We start from the raw sequence: 21,758 nt of genomic DNA on the forward strand, positions 1-21,758 counted from the left end.
CATGAGTATCACTTCATTAAAAGAAAAAAAGAAAAAGGTTATTTGATTTATTTGAGACAAGAGACAGGTGACAAATTAAAGGAAAAAAGCAATATAAAGTGTCTTGCTGTTGGGCCACCACCTGCTGCAAGAACAGCTTCAGTGTGCCTCAGCATTGATTCAGACAACAGATATTGTCCAATTTAGTGTTTTGATGATGGTGGTGGTTTTTAAAAGTTTTTAATTGGGTTGAGATCTGGTGACTGTGAAGGCCTTAGCATAGGATTAACATGAGATCTGGTGACTGTGAATGCCTTAGCATATGATTCATATCATATTCATACTCATCAAACCATTCAGTGATGGAGGCATTGTATTGATTGTCATCCTGGAAGAGGTCACTACCATCAGGATAGAAATGTTCTCATTGTATTGATTTGTAGTGACCCTTCCCCCTAAGAGGACAAGTGGACCCAAACCATGCCAGCAAAATTTCTCCCTACAGCATAACAGTCACGGGATCCCCAAACTGTAGGAGTCAAGCACTCCGACCTGTACCAGTTTTTCCTTTAATTTGTCACATAAATAATCTATTCATCTATCTCTACTGTCCGTATACATAGGCTATTTATTATTGTAAATAAATATTTACATAAGGATAGTATTGTCTCTTGAATCCCACTTTCGCGGTTATTATTACTGATTTGTTTTTCCCCATTTATGAGAGCAAAATTGTCTAAACATTATATTAAATTTAGGAATTTCCGACAGTACACGAAAGCAGCAGCGTCCACACAATTACTATCTGTGCTGCGGCCGCTTTAAGAGTCTCCTGGGTGTGGAAAGGGGGAAGATTTTTTGGAGAGCCCATAGCCAGCTGGTTACGTCCCATTCCGCTTTGCATATAGCTGTACGTACAGATATGGGACTTGATCGTGAATAATATTTCTGATATAAATAAATAACTGTTTAATGCCTTCTCGGTGGGTTGAAAGCGCGTTGTTGATTTTAGCAAACAACATTTGGATTTAAATCGAGATAAAGGAGCGAATGAAGATTAATGAAAGTGTGAAGCATTTCGGAATGGGACGCGTCCAACAGGGATTGTAGTCGCTCTTCTAATCACGACTCTGCAACGAGGAAAAAGTGGCAACGAGGAGCTGCATACAATTAAAATAAACTTTAAACAGCGCGTCGGGCAACCAGAATAAGGAAGTGGTTTTAAAGCGAGCTTTCTTCGTTGTTTAGTGCACTTCGTACGTGACCAGCGGCCGCTGCAGGCTCCCACGGACACCATGGTTCCTCTGAATAGATGAGAGTATGCAACAGAAATGACCACTGAGCTGTAGACGAGCGTAGGCTGCGTGGCTCACTAAAACTACTTCACTGCCTCTATTGTCTAAAAGCCAGCCGTCCAGAAGATGGGGCATCCTCCTTTGGAGTTTAGTGAGTGCTATCTGGACAGTCCGGACTTCAGGGAGACTCTTAAGTGTTATGAACTGGAGCTGGAGAGATCCAGCAAATTTCTCAAAGAGTTGATAAAAGATGGAAACAGTGTTATCACTGCAATCAGGGGTAAGCAGATCTCATCTCACACGTCTCTACATTAGTAATTAGTGTTTGCACTTTGCATGTAAATGTTGAGCATCATTTGGGCCTGTGTGAGGGGCCTACAGCATCAGAGTGTGTGAGTGGGAGAGGCACATTCAGGGAGGTGCTAGTACTCCCCTGGGAGAAGACCAAACAGCCATGGATCCTGGTGCAGATATACAGCATGACTGGCCAGTCTATTTGTTTTTAAACAGCACAGCAGCTGTCTCTTATAGCAGGATGCAGGATATAACAATGTGTTGTGTTTTGTTTCTTTCCCACCTCTCCTCTCTCTGCTGCTGGTTGTATTGTGGGACCAGTCCAGCTGATAGTATGGACCACAGCCAGTGACAGCATACAGTACAGTAGATGCATATATTTGGGTCAGTGTGGCACCCATGAAGGGGGGACACTGTTTGTTTTGTTTGACTCATCAAGATAGCATTCTGCTGTCCAAATCACCAGCGACAAGCTTTTCACCTCAGAGACAGAAACAGTCATTGTAGATACTATAGTGGTGCTGCAGGGTGGTTTATTCACTTCAGATAATAGCCAGAGGTCACGAGTTGCTGATGTTGGGCTAAACTGCACCAAGATGTACTCACAAAAGTGACATTTTTATCTTACTTCCTAATAATCAGGATGTGATTTACTGCAGGACATCTTCAGTTTCAACACTGATCTGCAGCTGTTAAGGTTGTGAAATATGCATGTTTTTGCCATGTGCTTGTACACAAAGCTTAATTAAATACATAAACACATTCAAGGGGACACAGAATTGGTTAAGGGGAAGAAAATTGCATAGACCGCTGCAGTTGTGCTGCTGAACCCAGCCAAGGCTGTCTTATGTATACTTCAGACCTTCCTACTAGGGGAAGAAAGAAACATGCAACACTGTCACAATAATCCTGAACTGTGTTTAAATAATGAGAGTTTAGTGAAATTAGAAAAATATCAATTGTATATTGCAGCAATTTAGCGATCCCTTACGTCTACATCTCGTTGTACTACATCTTGTTTCTTTTTTATAGGCTATTCTGTGGCAGTTCAGAAGTTTTCCCAGACTCTCAGTGCGTTCCAGTTCGACTTCATCGGTGACTCCTTGACAGATGATGAGATTAACATTGGTAAGATAACACAGACACTCCACTAAATACACACTTTATATTTATTGGCTATTAAAGTCATGCTGATAAACAGATGTTAAGAGAACTTGCAGAACATTTCATGCCCTAATTCCAGCAGGAGGTTCTGTTTATTAATACATTATGGAGAATAACACTCTCAGTGTAGAATGGAGCAAGTCACAAATATCTTGAATTTGTTATTAAAGAGTACTTCATCAGTAAAAGTACAAAAAGACTTCCCCAGTACGACCTCAGTGGTGTGGAACTTTTTTTTTGTGGTCGCTTTGTAATTCCTCACAAGTTGAATGTGGTCAAACAGGAAACACAATGCTTTGGAAAAACAGAAACTTTAAACTGTCTTTAAAGCTTCATGACATACAACTAAATGTGTGTATAAAAAAATAACTGGAAATATTACAGGAACTTACTGGAATCTATGTTAATGTTTGTAACCACTTGAATGAGTGTGTTGTGTTTTTAGTCTTTGCCAAGTTTATTTCCTGCATCAGACAGTCATGTTAAGAAGGTGCTAAGTCTTCATTCTTCTCTCCCACTCTGTGTTTTCCTCCTCAGCTCAGTCGTTCCAGGAGTTTGCTGGACTCCTGCAGGAAGTGGAGGATGACAGGATGATGTTGGTAGGGTTATCAACTTCCTCCACTCCTAGCTCTACATCCTATTTGACCCTCATTAGATCAGAAACCAAATTAACGCATCCTGCAGGAAGTTGGCACATTCTGATGAGGCAAACTAACACGCATGCAAATGTGAACTTTGTGTGTTTTGATGCGGCTTCAACACCTTTTTATATAGAATAGATGTTCCATCAGTTGAATTATATGTATTCAGTTTCACAGGAAACACACCTAGATACTTTGCGTGTAAGTGTGTGGCCTCATGTGAAACTGCTATGGGCAATTCTGTTTATTATTCTGCTTTCAGTTCCTCTACCGGTTCTCAGTTCTCTTGTTCCCTTTTGTTAATGGTTCCATATTACCTTTTTTCAAGCACATTTTCATGTTGTTTCACACGCCTTAATGTACTGCTGACAATACACAATATTTTTTTTCAAACCTGTACATACATATTTACAGTTTTTACACACAGTTTCCTCTTTTTTCAGGCCAAATAAACTCAGACACACTCTCATCTTTGCATCTCAGTAATCAAGTCATGTCAGTGTACTGTATGTGATGTGTTAGCAGTAGTTCCTGTTAGACTGGGTTTTCTGGATGCTCATTTAATTTAATACCAGAGGTCATCTGGTAAATTATGCTTGCAGTGTTTTGGAAGAGCTGCATTGGCTGGGAGCAGTTATTCATCATTCCAGTTATGAAGGATACATTACAGTCACTCGCAAAATATTATTTCCAAAGTTTTTAAAACATATGATGTACAATTTATCTACAAACACTATGTTTAGAGGGTGTTTTCCACTTATGGTAATTACAGTGTGTGTGTATTTTGAATTGTATCGCAGTAATAGCTGCTCCATGTTTTACTGTACAGGTGCAGAACGCTTCTGATCTACTCATCAAGCCGTTAGAAAAGTTCAGGAAGGAGCAAATAGGACTAACAAAAGTGAGTATTTTTACGAGATTCTCTGTCCTGTAAATGAAGTGTGGCTTATTCCTGTGAGCCAAAATATTAAAATTCATGACTCAACGCTGGAAGCTCTGTTCTGCTTCATTGTGTATAGTTTGATCTGTTTCTATGCACTGGAAATAACATTATTATACAACATACATGCCCTCCTGAGCGACTGACACAGGCCAAACAGGATGTTATGAGCTACTTCCTCAAATCTGTGTATGAATGTATTATATGTGTAAAACAATGAAGTCAAGTAGTTTTTAAGAACAGCTCATGTTTTTCAAAGGTGGCCCTCCTGTGCACTCTTTCTCCAACAATATAGATATTATCTTGATGTTATCTTGATTATTTAGCTTGACATTTGGGCGTTATGCTAAGAGGTTTTTTTATCTTTGTGTACTTAATAACCAGCCGCTTTCCAAAATTTGTGCAGCTGTGCTGAGTTGGGATTTGCCATTAATTATCTTTAAATTATCATGGTGTATAAAAATGGTATAGAAATATACATGAAAATTGCAGGTACAGATGCCTTTGAAAAGACATTCATATTAAAAACATATCTTCTGGCAAATAGTTTGAAAACCTATGTCAAATTATTTTCTTGTTCCAACCAACTCTAATTATATATTGCAGTTTATTCAGTTAAGTATTTTACAAACAAGTACTATTATTTTCAACAGAATAATGAACTGTTTAAGAAAATCTGTGTTTTCCACAACAAAAATGGGTATCATTACTTAAAAGTACATAAACAGATGATGTACTAAAAATAATCTCTGTTTAGCTTCAAGAGAACAGTGAAAAAAAACTTACTAGAACTAGGCGAGTGGTTCCCAACTTATTTTATCTGATGTACTCCCACTGACTTGTCAGATATAAAAGATATAACTCCAAATGTTTGTGTTCATTAAATCATTGATTTTCAACTGAGTGCTCTGTAACTATTTTTTAGTTTACTTGTGGTTTTTCGCAAGTTTGCATTTCCACTGCTACACTTGTGGCAGAAGTTCAAGTATTTCAACCTTTCATCCATTACTTTCAGCCAACAGTTTTAGCTGTTTATTAGTTTTAGCTAACTGTTTCAACAGTTTATCCATTACCTTTAGCTAACACTTTTAGCTGTTTATTAGTTTTAGCTAGGTATTTCAACAGTTTATTGATTAATGTTACGTGTTGCTATTTTTGCACTTTATTACTGTTAGCCTTTTTTTTTTTTTTTTTTTAACCGTTACTTTTAGCTAACTATTTTAGCGGGGTATCACTTTTAGCTAAGTATTTTAACCATTTATCTTTTACTTTTACCTGACTGTCCAGACTTGTCTTTTCACTTGTTGGTTGATATTAGCTTACATATAAACAGCATAAATGTTGTTTGAAAAGTAATAATAAATTGCAATACAGAAATTCCAAAAATATGTTTGAGATGACTTAGAATTTTTTTTTTTTTTTTAATTTTATGTATACTGTAGTTTGTCCATCAGAGAGCTCCAAAGAGTTCAACAGTATCTCCTGCTTTATCTCTCAGTATATTGTGGTTAGAATTATTTTATTTCTGACATCTTTATTTCATTATACAACACAATACTTCCCCCCCGCACTTTCTGTCTTTCAGTCACGCTATGCCAGATAAAAATAAGATCTTGATTTAATCATGTCATAATTTTCACAATTAACACATCTGTCCTGCAGGAAAAGAAAAAGAAGTTTGAGAAAGAGAGTGAAAAATATTACTCCCAGTTAGACAAACATCTGAATCTTTCTGCCAAGAAGAAAGAGACTCAACTTCAAGAGGTTGGGTGAAGTATTTTGTATCACTTCTGTGGTGAAATGTTGAATTGAATTGACAGTGTCACAGTGCTGCTTTTTAAAATGTACTTTTTTCTCACTCAGGCTGATGAACTCTTAGACAAAGAGAGAGTGAACTTCTATGATTCCTCAGTGGAGTATGTGTACCAGATCCATCAGGTACAGGACAGGAAGAAGTTTGATGTGGTGGAGCCGGTGAGTACTGCCTGTGGTATCCCACTCTTCCTCTTTGTTACCGCACTCATGTAACAAAAGATCTAGGAAATACACATTACTCTTTAGAGGAAAAAAGCTTGATGACTGGCTAAGAAAAATCACTGTAGTCACTCATCCATTCTTTACGGCAGCAGTTCTGTTGTTTTTCCCATTCTCGACTTTTTTCTTTAAGTATGTAATTCATGCTTTGGTTGGACAGGTGCTGGCATTTCTACACAGCATTTTAACGCTCAATAACCTGACAGTGGAAATGACTCAGGACTTCATGCCTTACAAACAAGAGCTGCAGCTCAGCTTGCAGAACGTAAGTGGTGTCTCTGGTAATGAATGATGCCATTAGCCAGATTTAATATCCTTTAATACGATGTCCTTATGATTCTTAAGTACTGTCTGGTTTTGCCTGCAGACAAGGAACCACTATGAGAGCACTCGCGAGGGGATGGAGGAGCTGATGAAAAGAATGAAACACCCATCTCAGATCAGTAAAATGCACAGTCTTCTTCCAATGGAGGGTTACCTGTACTGTCAGGAGAAATGTAAGTGCTCTACAGAAGCTTGAAGCTTGTACGAGCTTGCTTGAATTCCCTCACTTGCCAGAGCTGACAAGGCCAGTCCTGTTTTCTTTGCTTTCGTCAAACAGGGGCTCTGGGCGTGTCATGGGTAAAATACTATTGCAAGTATCACAAGGATGGGAGACTGCTGGTCATGGTACCTTGTGAACAGAAACCTACAACTAAACAGGTGCTCCTCCAAAAATAATAATTATTACTACTCATTATCATAATTATTACTTCTTATCATGGTTTGACATCCACTGTATCTATAGGCAGTTTTTATCCTCAGACTCCTTGCCCTACTGTCGCCGTCTCCATCACACATAGCCAACCACTTTCCAACTTTTCCTCTCTCCCTGCAGGGCCCTACGCAGCTGACACTGAAATCCTGCATTCGCCGGAAGACTGAATCCATAGACAAGCGCTTTTGCTTTGACGTGGAAACAAACGAGAGGTTAGTGCAAACAAATCTGAGAGACTGTAAGATGAGGCAATACAAAAGCCTTGTGGGATAAACAGGTTCAGGCGGCGAGGTGAACAGGTGGTTTACAAGGACACAGTGTGAGGGCTAAATGGACTGTAGCCCAAACAATCCCTAAGCAACGGGGCTGGTGCTGGAAACAGATGGCAAAGCCAGTGATTTCAGGGGAAGGAACACAACAAGCTCATATTTATATACCGTATGCAGGTCACTCAGAACAAGAAGCATTTTAAAAGACACTTTAGCCATAGGCTCCTCTGTCATATTCAAGGTTTGTTACTTGAAATCTGTGGAAATGTGAATGTCGACAGGGTGTCTTTAAAGGTTTAAAAAGTGCTTTGCATTATGCATTAAGTGCTTGAAAGTGTCTGTGAATGCTTAGCAACTCATTTGTGCCATTGTGCGACGTGAACAACAGCATGAGGAGTCTGCTGTTTGACAGACTCAAGGTGGCAGTGCTGTCTAATGCAGAAGATAATGATGTCAGCTCAGGATGTTTGAAGTCAAAGTGTGTTCCCAGTATGAGTACCTGACCCTGACCTTTGACCTTCCTAGTTTGCTCCAGTAATAGACAGCCTAGATGAACTGCTGGTTTGGCCATTTCAGGTGTGTAATTCAAACATGCAACAGCTTCAAAACACAAAGCATTAAAACACCAAGAGTGAAAGCTTAAAAACACTTTTGGATCTTCTTTGCCAAACATGGGTGGCTCCTGTGGATATCAGTGTTATCAGTGCAATTGTTAAAGTTGATAGAAGAGTTATTTTCAAATTTTTGTAGTTGGTTGATTGGTGCATTTGGCAAAAAGTGCTTCAAACTTGTAGCACAGTTGTTTTAGTTAACAATTGATTTAGTAGCCTACAAGCTGTAATATTTGGCACCAGGTTCTGTTTCCTCTGCCGTAGACTGATTACAACAATGGATTTTCATCATCTCCTCATGCATAATCTATTTGCTACTTCCATCATTGCCAAATAAGGTTTAATCAAAGTTCATTTGAGGTTGTTCTTCTTATTGTGGTGTTCCTGTTATTTTGTCCACCTTGTTTTGCTGTGAGATATATATGATTCATAACATGGAAAAGTTAAAAAAAAAAAAGGTGAATGTTCACAATGGTTGGATGCTGTAGCAGTGCATTTTCAGAATTAATAATTGAATTGCAACCTTTGCCTCTTAAATGGCATTTGTTACTGTTTCCATAGAAACACCCCCGTCACTTTCCAGGCTCTTTCGGAGGGAGACAGGAAGTTGTGGATGGAGGCCATGGATGGAAAAGAGCCAGTGAGTTTTTTTTTTATTATTAGATTATTCTACTGCTAGATATGACTTTTGGTTTCCTGTGAAAATTAATGCCAAAAGATTTACAGTGAAGTTAGTCACCACAGTAAGACGGCTGACATGGCTTCAGAGTTGACATACATGCCAAGACCAGTTTCCATTTCCAAACTGAATATCTGAGTCCATCCAAAGCAGTCTTTTATAAAATCCCCTAATATGCTGGCAGGTTGTTAAATCTGACCCCTATTATCAAGGTTGATGTCACTTACAGCTTCTTAATTGGATCGTACCCATTTAAATGTGTTTTATCGTCACAAAATCAATCTGCTGTACCCAGGAGAGAAAAAAACCCATTGTTTACAAAGCAGTGTGCAGATTTAAGTGGTTTTTATATGTTTGTTTTTAGGGAAACAATGTCATGGCTATCATGTTTTTTTTGGTGAATCCATCATGCAAGCCAGACAACAATTCAGCCGTGACCTTTGTTCAGATGTATGAATGATTAAATGAAGCTTGCTTGGTACATTACTCCAATGTATGGCTAAATAATGGCACCCTGTTGGTCTTAATAGCCCCTTTTGTCATGGCTGAATTCACATCATTAGTTTTTTTTTTTTTTTTTTTTTACCTTTACGATAATGTTTAGGTGTTAATGGTAACTGGGTGTTTTAGCTCTAGACCTCCCTGTAGACTATTTGATCGGCCAGACTTTAATGCTCACATCGTCTGTCTCTGTATTCAGCAGTTTTTCTGCGATAGAATACCAACTTGCTTCAGTAGCAAAAGTTGAGACATTCTTAGTTCCTTTTTTGGTTGTAGCCATAAACAATATTTTTTGTCATTTTGGTCTCTCAGCAGTTCTTGTCAGACCTCTTTCAAATCAGACAGTTTAGAATTCTTATGTGGTTTAGTGGTACGTATCGTGTGAGAAGACCTCCTGAGTTGTGGACAAAACAAATAAACTGTCACTGCCACAGGATGTGAAAATAACAGAAGGCACACTTTTGCAGTACCCTCTTCTTGTGCAACTTCCCTAGTGATTTTTTTGTACATCATGAACATTTCATATGAGCTTTTCCACCCACTCTGTCCAAATATTCTGAAGATCCAATACTTCTGTCCTCTGAGCTTTTGCTATATTGAATCTCTCAACTTTATCACACTCATTTGTCTCTGTATGCTAATATCAGCTTAAAATCAGGGATGTTTCTGCATCTTTCGAAACTTCCTCATATTCTATTGTCTAATCGTAACTCTCTTGTGCCCAGGACTTTGCTTTGAAAGCTTGGAAATGTTCTTTTACTGTAAATTGAATGTACAGTGGCACTCATTTGGCACCATTTTTCTACTGTCATACATATGTTGACTGAGAAAAGACACACACTAATTTCAGAGGTCCTTTGGTTCAACTTTATGGGCTGATACTGGTCTATAAAGGCTGCCAGTTGGTTCCTTACAGTCCTGATAATTTAGCTTACCCACAAGTCTCTGTTTTGGCAAATGTGTCACATCTACAAACCAAGACGTGGTTGATTTCATGAACCTTTGTGCCAAAATGACAAATGTGCTTCTACATCATTTCAAGGCTTCCCTTTGTTCACTTTCCACTGAAACTTAATATGTTAAAAGTATTTGGCATTAAAGTGTAGGACAACGAGGAAAACACATACATGTGCCTCTCCAAACTCTGGATTGGACAATTAGACTAAGCAAATTGGCATAGTGGCTTTTTAGTGACTGTAATGAAAACAGACATTCAGCTATTGGAAACAAAGCTCAGTTTTTCAGTGTAATTCCTTTCTTGAATGGTATCTTTATTATGTCTGTGTCGAAAGATCAGATTCAGAATTTCCTACCAAAACCAAGCTACTAATCTATCCATCATATCTGTTTGTAAGAGTGTGTATGCAGTTGTTCTACTCCCGGGTTTAAATAGTAACAAATAACCTAACCAGGCGTAACAGCGATATTTCACACTTAAATCCACCCTGTGACATTCATCCAGCTGTGGAGTCCTTAAACAAGACTCTTCTGTCTGCAGCTGCTCTGTAGCTGACCATGACCTCTGACGTCTATTAGTGGGAGGACAACTGACTGAAAAAAAATCTGTTATTTTGGGCAAAGAATTAGACAAAGCTTTGATATAAAACCACCACATCTGACAGTATCACATTCATCCCTGAGTTGGATGTTCTAGTTGTGATATACTGGTGACAATTTCTGTATTTTCTGTTGCAAACAAGCTGGTTTTAATATTACAGTTTAACTAAACTAACTAAATGATCTTTATTTGCTTCTTGATCCTTTTTTCTCTGTTTTCATTACTATTTTAACTGGAATGGTGCTAATATTCCCATAAATCATCCAGGAACCTCTCTGTGTGTTTGGGAGGTTAGTTTCCCTTTCGCCATCGTCATCTTTTGTTTTTCTCTCATTTTCAGTTTGAAGAAAGCCGTGCTCATAAATCCCACTGACATATTGAAGGCCAGGTGTAGATTTTTCCATATAGCAGTCTTCACTTTCCTTTGCCATTTTTTTCATTTCAGATCTATCATTCCCCAATTCACAAGCAAGCTGAAAGTAAGTCAGTCATCATTACCCTCAAAAGTCTGAAGTCCTGATGTTGATGTCATGAAATGATGTCTCATGTTTCTGTATATATTTGTATTCATGATTTAACACTCACAAGTTTGGCCTTGAAATGAGTGCTGTTAAAGCTGCTCATTTTTTTTGCCTTACTTTCACAGTGGAACTGAACGAGATTGGATTCAAGTTTGTGAGAAAGTGCATCAACTATATTGAAACAAAAGGTAAAAGTTTTGCCCCATATATCTTTAGTTTTGTTAGTTTGCTTACTTGCCCATAGGGGGCGTAGTTAAGTCATAGGTTACATATTGATGCCATTCCTGCTAGCCATATGCACCCTTAAGGAAAAAATTGTTTCAATACAAGTAGTTGTCTTTTTCAGATTTTAATAGAGTTTTAATCATCACATGCTTATCCCACAGTATTAAGGTCTTTTTTTTACTGTTATATCTTAAGCTCAATATTACAGACGTGGCTTGAAGTGAGATGTAACCGTATAATCCGAAAGTCACAATATGTTTCTCCAGCGATTTATCTTACAAGGATGGAATTAAGTACTCAATCATAAGCATGTAATTTGACTCATGATCCTAGCGTGCAACATTGTACAGCCTCGAAGTAAGTAGGGAAATGAAGCATTCATCATCAGGAAAGAACATCTGTATTTTAATTTTGGCCCCTGCAGCCTCTGAAGAGAAGCATGTGGTACATTTCCATTTCACTTTATTTGTCCAGGGTATACTCCCTTTTGTTTTTACCTCCCCACTCTCTTCTCTCCAGGAGTTACACAAGAAGGAGTGTACCGAACAGTTGGCAGCAACATCCAAGTGCAGAAGCTTTTGAATGCCTTCTTTGGTAAGGAAATAAGCCTGTGAACCTGCTCTACATCTGTCCACTCACTATGCTACTCAATCACACTTACCTTAGCTGTTGTGATTCATGAGTATATGAATGACGAGAAAATATCAGCAGTCTGCTGAGTCATAGTATACCCACTCTGGAGAGTTCTGCCTTTAAAGTGGCTGCAATGCAAGCAGTATTTTTATAATAATGCACCAAAATGCAGATAATGACAAACTCTTAGAATCAACACCCAACTCTGATGTTCCTCTGAATCACTCTCAGTGCTCTCATAGTTGTTTTTGGCATCAGTAAGCTGATTAAAGTGAAAAAGCTCTAAAAACCGACAGGTAAAGTTAGCAACTAGCTGGTGATCATAGTGCAGCATTTAGCAGCTAAAGAGCCAGGTATGTCCATCAAGAGGTGGTGGGGACCAAGAACAGGGCTTGAAGTTAGAGTTAAAGTTTAGTTATTGTCAATTACTTTGATCAGTCAAGATACTAATTTGATTGATTGATTTGAATCTGATTTTCAGATTTGTTTATGTGGGATTTAAAATGAACGACATTGAATATTTCTTGTTTGTTTGTTTTTGGTTTGCTCTTTCATAGACCCCTCAAACTCTGGAGATGTGGCTCTCCAGGGCAGCGACTGGGATGTTAAAACCATCACAAGTGCATTGAAGTTTTATCTAAGGTGTGTTTATGTGTGAACAGACATACTTGATAACAGGAGACACAGAACAAAAGTAGTAAAAATACTATAGTTTCAGATCTGCGACTGCTCTTAACTGACATTGTTATAATGATCAAATCTGAATGTCTGTTCTTTACTTTACCTTTAATATAAATTAAAGTTAAATTACAATTAATACAATACAATGTGTATCAATATATCCAGATGCACATTTTAAAACACTTGCTATTATTAAAATAACAAATGCAGCCTTGACAGAGGATGTGCCCTCTGAGTGCGTTCTACTGTAATTGTGTAACCGAGTCCTGCTGTTTGACCTCCTTGTGTTTGATGTGGTGAGTTATATTGCAGCATGTTCTTGTACAGTATGTGTTTACGACTGTCTGATTTACCTGCAGGAGCCTGTCTGAACCTCTGATGACCTACAGTCTGCACAGAGACCTCATGTGCGCTGCAAGTAAGACATGTTTTGTTAATTATCCCGCTCTAAGACCGGGGCGGTCATGCATGCATTATGTGTGCCTCCCTTTTAAACTCTAGTCTTAAATCTAGACTGGGTGTTGTGCCACAACATCATCTTAAAAAGTGTTCGATTTCACGGGAATGAGGAAGGTTGCTTTTGTGATTCAAATTAGTTTTAACCTGTTAGCATGCAATAGTGAAAAATTATATCTTATAAAATCATCACATAATATCTGTATGCAGTTGTAGATTGAATATTGACTGTTCCTATTTTTATAGGCTAAGACTAGAGTAGAGGCTCAGAAAACACACATTTCAGATGATTTAGATAGTGTAGGTTTTTATTATGACTTGACTGCAAAATGTAAGAAAGAGGCATTTAGACATTTACATGACACAGGTTGCAGGTCCAGCAGTTCAACAAGCAACCATAGATTAGTCTGGAAGACATTTAAGTAAATCTGAGTCTCGTTTGTTTTTTTTCTGTCACACAATATTGTTGTAAAATTGAGAACACAAAGAGTTTAATAGCATCAGCCTCATTCTGTCAGGATGTTACAGTTGGTATTTAAGACCAGCGGTGGCTTCAGTTTCCTTGAAAATGACATTCATTAGGTGAACGGGAGATCGTCATTACACTGCCTTTTTTTTATTTTGGTCACCAGCCATTACAGTGAAAACATGTCCTTTCCTTACTTACAGTATTTACTTGTAAAGAAATATTGGGGATTTTTATTGTCAAGCTGGTGTTTTCTTTAAGTTGCCGAGAACTTTTACAACATGTTTATGATTTTGGTCTACAGATGAACTGTCCATATTGTGTGACCTTTCTTTCATTAATCCATTATTTAACATTGATATTTTTTGTCTAAAAGAGTCAGATAATCTGGACTTTCGATTAAGTGAAATTCACTGCCTGACCTACAAACTACCAGAGAAGAATCGGGAGATGCTGGAGATGCTTATTAAACATTTGGTCAAGTAAGTGCTAACGAATTTTGTTGTGATTTACTGTTTTTCCTACTCTCTCACGTTATAAATCACCTCATGTTTCATACACAGGTTACAGAGCCTCATGCTGTCTTTATGAAATGAGCTGAGATAATGTGGTACTGGCTGTGCCAACAGTTAAGTTTCATTTTATTCAAGCCAATTTGATGTTCATTGACAGTGTATGCAGTCACAGTGAAGACAACCGTATGACCCCTTCAAACATGGCAGTTATCTTTGGACCCACGCTGATGAGAGCAAAAGAGGAGACTGTGGCAGCCATGTTGGACATCAAGTTCCAAAATATTGTTGTTGAGATTCTGATTGAGGAATACAAAAAGGTATGTTTCCAGATGATGGGATATTTGGGAAATCTTGCAGAGAATTACAACCGATTTATATCGGTAACACCAGCAGCAGGCACATTTTTCTTACCACAAAGAATTAAAAGGAAAGAACATTTTTGTCCATTGACATGACATTTTTGGAAACTTGCTTATTCCCTTTTTTTGTCAAGAGTTGCTTTAGAAGCCTGATACCACTCACCTGTCTTCGCGCTAGATAAGATGCTACTGCAAACAACTGGCTAACTTAGCTTAGCATAAAGACCAGAAACAGGGTGAAGCTGCTAGCATGGCTCTGTCCGAAGGTAACAAAGTCTGTATACCACCACCTTGAAAGCTCCCTAACACTTTGTATCTTACTTTAATCTGCACAAAACAATTTGATATTAAGATTAAATGAATTAAATACATGCTATTTAGTGAGCTGTAGTGCTGGTAGGCAAATTTTATTACCTTTGGTCAGTCTAGCTTTTTCCTACCGGTTTCCAGTCTTTATGCTAAGCAAGGTTAGCTATCTGCTGGTGGTAGCTTCATACGTAGCATACAGACTTGCATGTTTGTGAGTGGTAGCTATCTATTTGCAAAAAAAGCAAGTTCCTCAAACTTTTTCTTTCCTTTGAACTTTTCCTTTAATACTAATTGATGTGATTTTGTGCAGCAGAGGCATTTGTCTATCATAAGTCACTTGTTTGGTATTCGTACTTTTACTTTTTTCTTTCATTTACTTTATTATTAATTTATGATACAAGTTACAGGCTGTATTTAGCTGAAGTAACTGAACCAAAACGCTATAATGTCTGTTGTGACTTTTGATAACAGATCTTCAATTGTATGCCAGAGGACAGCACCGCCCCACCTGTCCCTCCTCCACGGATCACCCCGAGAAAGCGGCAACCCATCACAATCTCCAAGCGGCCACCTCGTGCTTACCAAGCTATTAGTCCTGACCAATACCAACACACAGCGAGTAATTATAAGCTTCCCCTGGTCTGATTGTCATCCTCATCCTCATCATAATGCTATCCTGTCTGTGCTTAATGTACAGTAGATTATTTTGAATGTTTTAAAAATTGTCCAGAAAGACATGCATCACAACACATCCGCAGGGTCTTTTTTTTTTAACACTTTCTGAGGTACTGAAAATTTGGATGTGTTTGTGTGTCCATTAAATACAGTTAAACATGTAAAATGAAGTTGTTTCTCAAATAATGTCAAATTGGTGCCTTATTCTTTATTGCAACATTCCTCTTGGTAGTGTTTTATTTCAAGTACAAATAAACTTATATACTGTACTTTTTTTTCTCACATTAGTCTTTTTGTAGTGCCTCAGGTTAAATCATGCAGTTGTCTGTCTGTTAAAATGCCACTTTAAGTGGGTGTGACTCATCCCCTCATTCACTTTGGCAGAGAAATTTGGAGCATCTACACCTTGTCCTCCTTGTGTTGTGTGATGTTTACCAGTTTTTAACTTACTACTTGGTAAAGCCAAATAACAAGCTTTGTATGACTAACTTGAACTTTGTGTTTAATTCATTAACAAATAATTTGAGTGTGGCAGTAGTTATATTACCAATTTAACTTTTAATTCAACATTTAACATTTTTTCTGTACTTGGCATGATTGTTTTTGCACATTGAAGTTAATCATCGAGGAAAACATTTACATTTTCCTCTTCATAAAAAAGACAACATCACATTCATTGTGTCAGTGTTAAGTTTTGGCAATGGAGTCCACTCCAAGTAGTAAGGATCATACATTAACTTTCATGTTGTTCCTCTGTAACAGATGGCCAGAATGACAGCTCTATTGCAGATAGGGAAGTCTCAGCAAACCCTGTCCCCCTGCAGCGGACCAAATCTGTTCCAAGAGAACCTCCTCCGAGACAAGCATTACTGCCCAGACCCCCTAATCGTCAGGACAGACAATCAGACTCTGATGCCGGAAAGATAGACAATTCAAAGCAAAGGCCAGATTCTTCTTCTGCAGCAAATGGGGAGTCAGGAGTCTATGTGAGCCGTGTGCCATCTTTCCAGAGCAGAAGACCACCTCTGAAAGGCACATCAGCCAACAGAGAAGGTACGATGATTAATAAATGCAGCTGAAACTTTTTTAAATACTTGTTTGTCTACTGCTGCATTTAGCCTCTGTGGAGCAAAAAGAATAAACCCACCCTGTAAAGACAAAAGTATATGGTGTCATATGAAAAAAACTAAAATACAACTAAGTATTGGTCAGATTTTTGAGCACATAAGAATAGTCAGTTTTTTCACAGGCAGGTCTTGAAATACTCTGGAGTGCCATACGCTGTGCATCTAGTTAATGAAAATCAATGTTCTTCCCTTGATTTGATTTATTAATTGATTATTTTTTGTTGTGGGGGTGCCAGTAATGTTGTTTTGCTAGTTATGATGTGCCGCAACATGTTCAACTTCTGTATCCTTTCTTATAAATGAGACTCTGGAAATATGTTATCTCAAATTGGTTTCCAAAATTATTATTATAATAAATAAGTAAGGGCTTGCTTTTAGCTAGTTCAGTTTAAGTAAACAGTATTAATCAGAAATTGGTCATCAAGAGAAAATCAAATGTTTTGCAGGCGTTTATGATGGATGATGAAGTAGTCAATGTCAGTGGCTTATTTTAACCCATCATGGTCGCCATTTATTTTCCCATCTACAATTTTGTTGCTTGTTCCTATGTACCATTACTTGCAGCTTTTTTGTTTGTATGGTTTTTCAGGAGATTGTGATGGTCTGAACAAAACGAGGTCAACAGAGAAACCTGCCATTTGTAGACCTCCAGTCAGGCCTCCTGAGCCCCCCTCCAGACTCCCCCCTGTACAAAAGGCCCCAAGTTCAAACACCAGTGATGGCGCACACACATCCTAGTAAGTGCTCTTCACAGATATAAAAGTCTGTTATTTAGAAAACTTTTGGGCATGCAAAAAGTAGACAATATCCAACTACTGTTTCTGCAGATTTAATTAAAAACAATAGAACTCATAATTTATGAAACCTTGAAATAATGCAAGGTGTGCAACTTTCAGTGTCTCCGAATGAGTGGCCTCTCAAGGCTTTAGTAGCTCATTATTGATATGTTTGCCGAATATATTCTTTATTAATTGTTTAGTTGTTTTGTATAATAAAATACTGAAAATGCTCTCTGTCATTTTCTAATGTGACATTTGAGAAGATAAGTCCAGCTACTTTTTTTGCCATATTTGCTTAAAAAATAACTCATAACAATTAATTGATTATCAAAATAGTTGGCAATTAATTTTCTGTCAATCAGCTAATCAATCATGGCCAAATCATGGCAGGTCTGTGTCATATAGATATCAATGTCATAAACTAAATCCTCATCCACCCCATTAAGAGTATAGGCTGGAGGTGATGGTGTTATCATTATGTGTTTTTGAGACATTATCTCAGGATGCTTTCAGGGACACGACAGGATTCTCCAGAGCATTTTAGTATTTGAAACCAAAGTATTGGGCAGAGTTAAATTTTGAACTGGTGTTGGCACCAGAGGAAACATCAGGGGATCTCCAAAGACGTTAGGATTGATTGTTTGTGCCACATTTTGTGTCAATCCATCAAGTGGATGGTGGGAGAGTTCACTGAATAAGAGAAAGTCAAACAAACACCAAAATCATTGGAATTTGACCCTCAGGGATCTTGAATATAGCAACATTTACAGCAGTCCATTCAATGGTTTCACTCCCAAACACAAATACAAACATGGTGGTGCTGGAAAACTCAAGGGATCATTAAAATCAGTAAGATTAATCCTCTGGGGACCAGGAATGTCTGAAAAATTACATCCAATAGTTGTCAAAATGATGTTGGACTGACCGACAGACTGATGTTTCCATCCCTGGAGCCATCATTCCACTAGCATGGCTAAAAAGAGAATGTGCCTGTTGTATAAAGAAATGATCTTGAGATTAGGAGATTATTAATTTCTGATCTTGAGGTAAAAGAAAAGGTTACAGAAAAGGTGTAAACCATGACAGTGAGTCAGCATATCTAGTACCAGGAAGTGAAGCAATAACATGGAAATGATTAGTTCCATTTTTGGTTTTCCTGGCGTTACATTAAAGAATCTCTGCTGTTAAATAAAAAAGGCCCTTGCTGCTCTGAGTTATAAATGTCAAATAATTCATGGTGACGGCTGCACTGCAAAGGATTTGATGAAGAATTCTATTCACAGATTTCAAACATGAACAATATGAATGTTTCTACAATACAAACATATTTGTCTTCTTTTTCTGCAGTGTTGCCTCTAAAACAAAGTTTTTTGAGAATGCTTCTAGACAAACTGGCAGGTAAGTGAAAGCCATTTTCTTTGTCCTTTTCTTCATGATTAAAATGGTATAATTAGTAACAGCCACAAACAATCACATTTAATTAACTCAATAAATGTTAGAAAGAGCTCACATTAGTTCAAGTACGCACTCTCACATTTTGGCTGAGTTAACCCCCCCCCCACGCCAATTCCACGATGACAAGACCACACATCTGCTCTTTCATGATTTGCTTGGATGGTCCAAGTTAAGGTTCTGTCCTCCCCGCACAGGCAATGATGGGGGCCGTAAATAACGACTGAGAGGAAAGGGTTTGTGGGAGTTGCATCAAAGAAAGTTTGTCTCTTTGTTGTAATCTGCTCTGTCAGTGTTGCATACAATTACATCATTATTAACAAAGTGGAGGGGTTGGGAGGGGTCCCTGCTGACAAGTGACGCTCATGTTTGGACAGTAGACGCGCAGATTGTGATATAAGTAATTATTATCCCACAGAGTGCAACACAGTGTACAATTGAAATGATTTTTAATTATAGTGTTGTTTACAAAACCTTTCACTGAATGACTATTCGTCTTTTTAAGATCATTTCAAGTGGTTGTAGATAACTGCTTGCCAATTTAATGTCATAGAAATCACAGAATTTAAAACAAGAGAATCAGGAGACATCATGTTGTGCCGCCAGCTAACACGATCCACATCCACATCCAGACCTCCAGACTGTGTCATTAAAAGAATTAGGACCGAATATGACTGCTGTCCCATGTCTTCAATCAAAGCACTAAAATTTGATATCAAATTCTGACACCCCTTGCCACTAATACTTTGTTAGACTCGTCATCTCGCATAATGAGCAAAACAGTTACCAATGGTACAAGAGGCCTTCAGGCAGATCATGGGGTGTCCGGTGGTTGAGCTGGAAAACTGCTGTGAGCCATAATTGGATTGGTTATTAATTTTTTTTCTCTTCTAATTTAGTCCACCACTTTCTCCGCCACCATCAGCAATGTCAAATGTCAAAAAAGAGGTGAGATTTACTGTAATTTGACAGTTTATTATGGAAATGTATATTTTATGTTTTGCTTTCTGTATATAAATGTGTTTCTTTTCATACTTGAGACCGACTATGTTTTCTTTTTTCTCAGAATTAAATGTAAGGAGACTCAGGCCGCATCATGTGACCTCTACATGTGCTGTTAGACGCACACTAATGGACGATCCAGATCTTATTGGATAGATGGAGGAAATGGCTCTCCATAGAACTGAAGGAATTTATTTGGTTCTGTTTGATTTGTAATCAATAGAGTTGTGCTGTACAGGAGATACAGCAGCGAATTGCCTTTTGAACGAGATGCAGCGTTATTGTTCTAGTGGTTGAACATTATTCCAAAGTTACGATGGAGTAAAAGTACTTATTTCTTTCTTGTTTCACTTCAATTGACAATTATGTCAATTATTATTACAATATTTAGTAATTTTACAGTGTTAAATAGTTTGAGTGACTCTTGGACAATTTTATTTGTAGGAATTAACTAGTGTAACTGGTTCTGATGGTTCATATAGACTTTTAGTCTACATAATTAACACTTTTTTCAGCAGTGTGAAATAGATCTCCCAAGGTAGATTAACTGATTCAAATTGACTTAATCAGATGAAATAGAACTAGTTTTAAAATGTGAAATATTAGTCTTAATATTAATTTCTAGATTGTATTAAATGGACCAGATAATGGACTTGACAAAACTAGTTAATTCAGTAGATCTGCTTACAGAAAACCAACTGCTAGAGATTTAATTTTAGTATTTACACAAAACAGTGTGTAAAAAAATACTAATGAGAAAAATTACATTTGTAGCAGAAAGGAATGGGACAGATAAATTGATATTGATCTACACTATGGAGTATTTATGTCTGTTTTAGTTGGTCTATTCATAAAGAATATTTAGGTCATAATTTAAAATCCATTTTTAAACATAAGTCACTTTTTAAGAGGCATTAGGAAAAGTATTCTGCTATAAGCTGTCAGCTTGTAGTTGTTAGTATTAGTTTAATTGGGAATTATTAAAACAAATTTCCCAGTTTACATTCCTTTATTAATGACCTCAGAGTCATTCACTTCTTACCTAATGTGGGTAGGTTTGATTGTTCAGGTGAGTCCTCAGAGTTTACCTGATTTTGTTGCACCTCAAATGAATATTTGAGATAAAAAAGCAGGTGAAGGGAAACAAAGCTGATGTTATAATATGTGAAAATAACACTCCAATGTTTATTTTGTACTTAAAGTTGTTTTAATGTTGTTGTTTTTTTGGTTAACCCAACTTGGATTTCCTGGTTGTTGTCTGGTTGGTCTGTATTTTTGAAAAGGAAAATAAACATGAACCATTCTTAACGTTCCTCTGTGCTGTGTATTACAATTAAAAAGATATAATGTTTACCATGTTCACCATCTTGGTTTAGCTGTTAGCATGTGAACGTTGCTAAATGGCACTAAACACGATACAGCTTAGTCTGATGGGAATGACATTAGTACCTAAGTATTTAATTAAAGTACCGGTCATAAAAACCAAGGATCACCAAAGTGTTTAGAATTCATCCTGAGTGATATGAACAGCTATAGCACAATTCATGGCAGTCCATCCATCAGTTGATATATTTCAGCCTGGACCAAAGTGGTGGATCCATCAACATACCGACCGACAGACTGACATTGCTATAGTAGTGCTCTTCACCTATCACGACTAAGAAAACTATCAGACAAAAGAGATAATGAAAAAACAATCTCGTAAGAAATTAAACTTTTTAGTTAAGTTTTCAGCACAATGTGCTAGGATGACTCTTAAAAGACACAACAGTGTTGATTGTTTGATGACTTAACACTAATAACTAGGTGTATATTTTGTGCTAAGCTTATGAAGAC

At 37.5% G+C, this 21,758-nt stretch overlaps 1 protein-coding gene across 1 annotated transcript; it reads left to right on the forward strand.

The window, feature by feature from the left end:
* Window positions 1-1,126: 1,126 nt before the first annotated feature.
* Window positions 1,127-21,362, forward strand: LOC128371137 (oligophrenin-1-like). Its single transcript, XM_053331365.1, has 24 exons — window positions 1,127-1,554; window positions 2,601-2,696; window positions 3,270-3,331; window positions 4,203-4,274; window positions 5,976-6,077; window positions 6,177-6,287; window positions 6,508-6,612; window positions 6,715-6,844; window positions 6,949-7,049; window positions 7,225-7,316; window positions 8,546-8,624; window positions 11,168-11,201; window positions 11,369-11,431; window positions 11,988-12,062; window positions 12,659-12,743; window positions 13,142-13,200; window positions 14,081-14,186; window positions 14,377-14,536; window positions 15,359-15,506; window positions 16,325-16,615; window positions 17,279-17,426; window positions 18,816-18,866; window positions 19,820-19,868; window positions 19,987-21,362. Exons 1-24 carry the CDS (start codon window positions 1,401-1,403, stop codon window positions 19,990-19,992), a joined length of 2,379 nt encoding a protein of 792 aa, XP_053187340.1. The 5' UTR covers window positions 1,127-1,400; the 3' UTR covers window positions 19,993-21,362.
* Window positions 21,363-21,758: the final 396 nt, after the last annotated feature.

This window comes from Scomber japonicus, chromosome 13 (assembly GCF_027409825.1).
Source record: "Scomber japonicus isolate fScoJap1 chromosome 13, fScoJap1.pri, whole genome shotgun sequence".
In the NCBI taxonomy this organism is placed as follows: domain Eukaryota; kingdom Metazoa; phylum Chordata; class Actinopteri; order Scombriformes; family Scombridae; genus Scomber; species Scomber japonicus.

Excerpts from the sequence above, each read along its gene's own strand:
- LOC128371137 (XM_053331365.1), top strand. The coding sequence starts at position 1,401 with ATGGGGCATCCTCCTTTGGAGTTTAGTGAGTGCTATCTGGACAGTCCG. Across the intron at positions 7,050-7,224 it reads AGAAACCTACAACTAAACAG|GGCCCTACGCAGCTGACACT; the intron begins GTGCTCCTCCAA and ends CTCTCCCTGCAG. Across the intron at positions 14,537-15,358 it reads TGATTGAGGAATACAAAAAG|ATCTTCAATTGTATGCCAGA; the intron begins GTATGTTTCCAG and ends TTTTGATAACAG.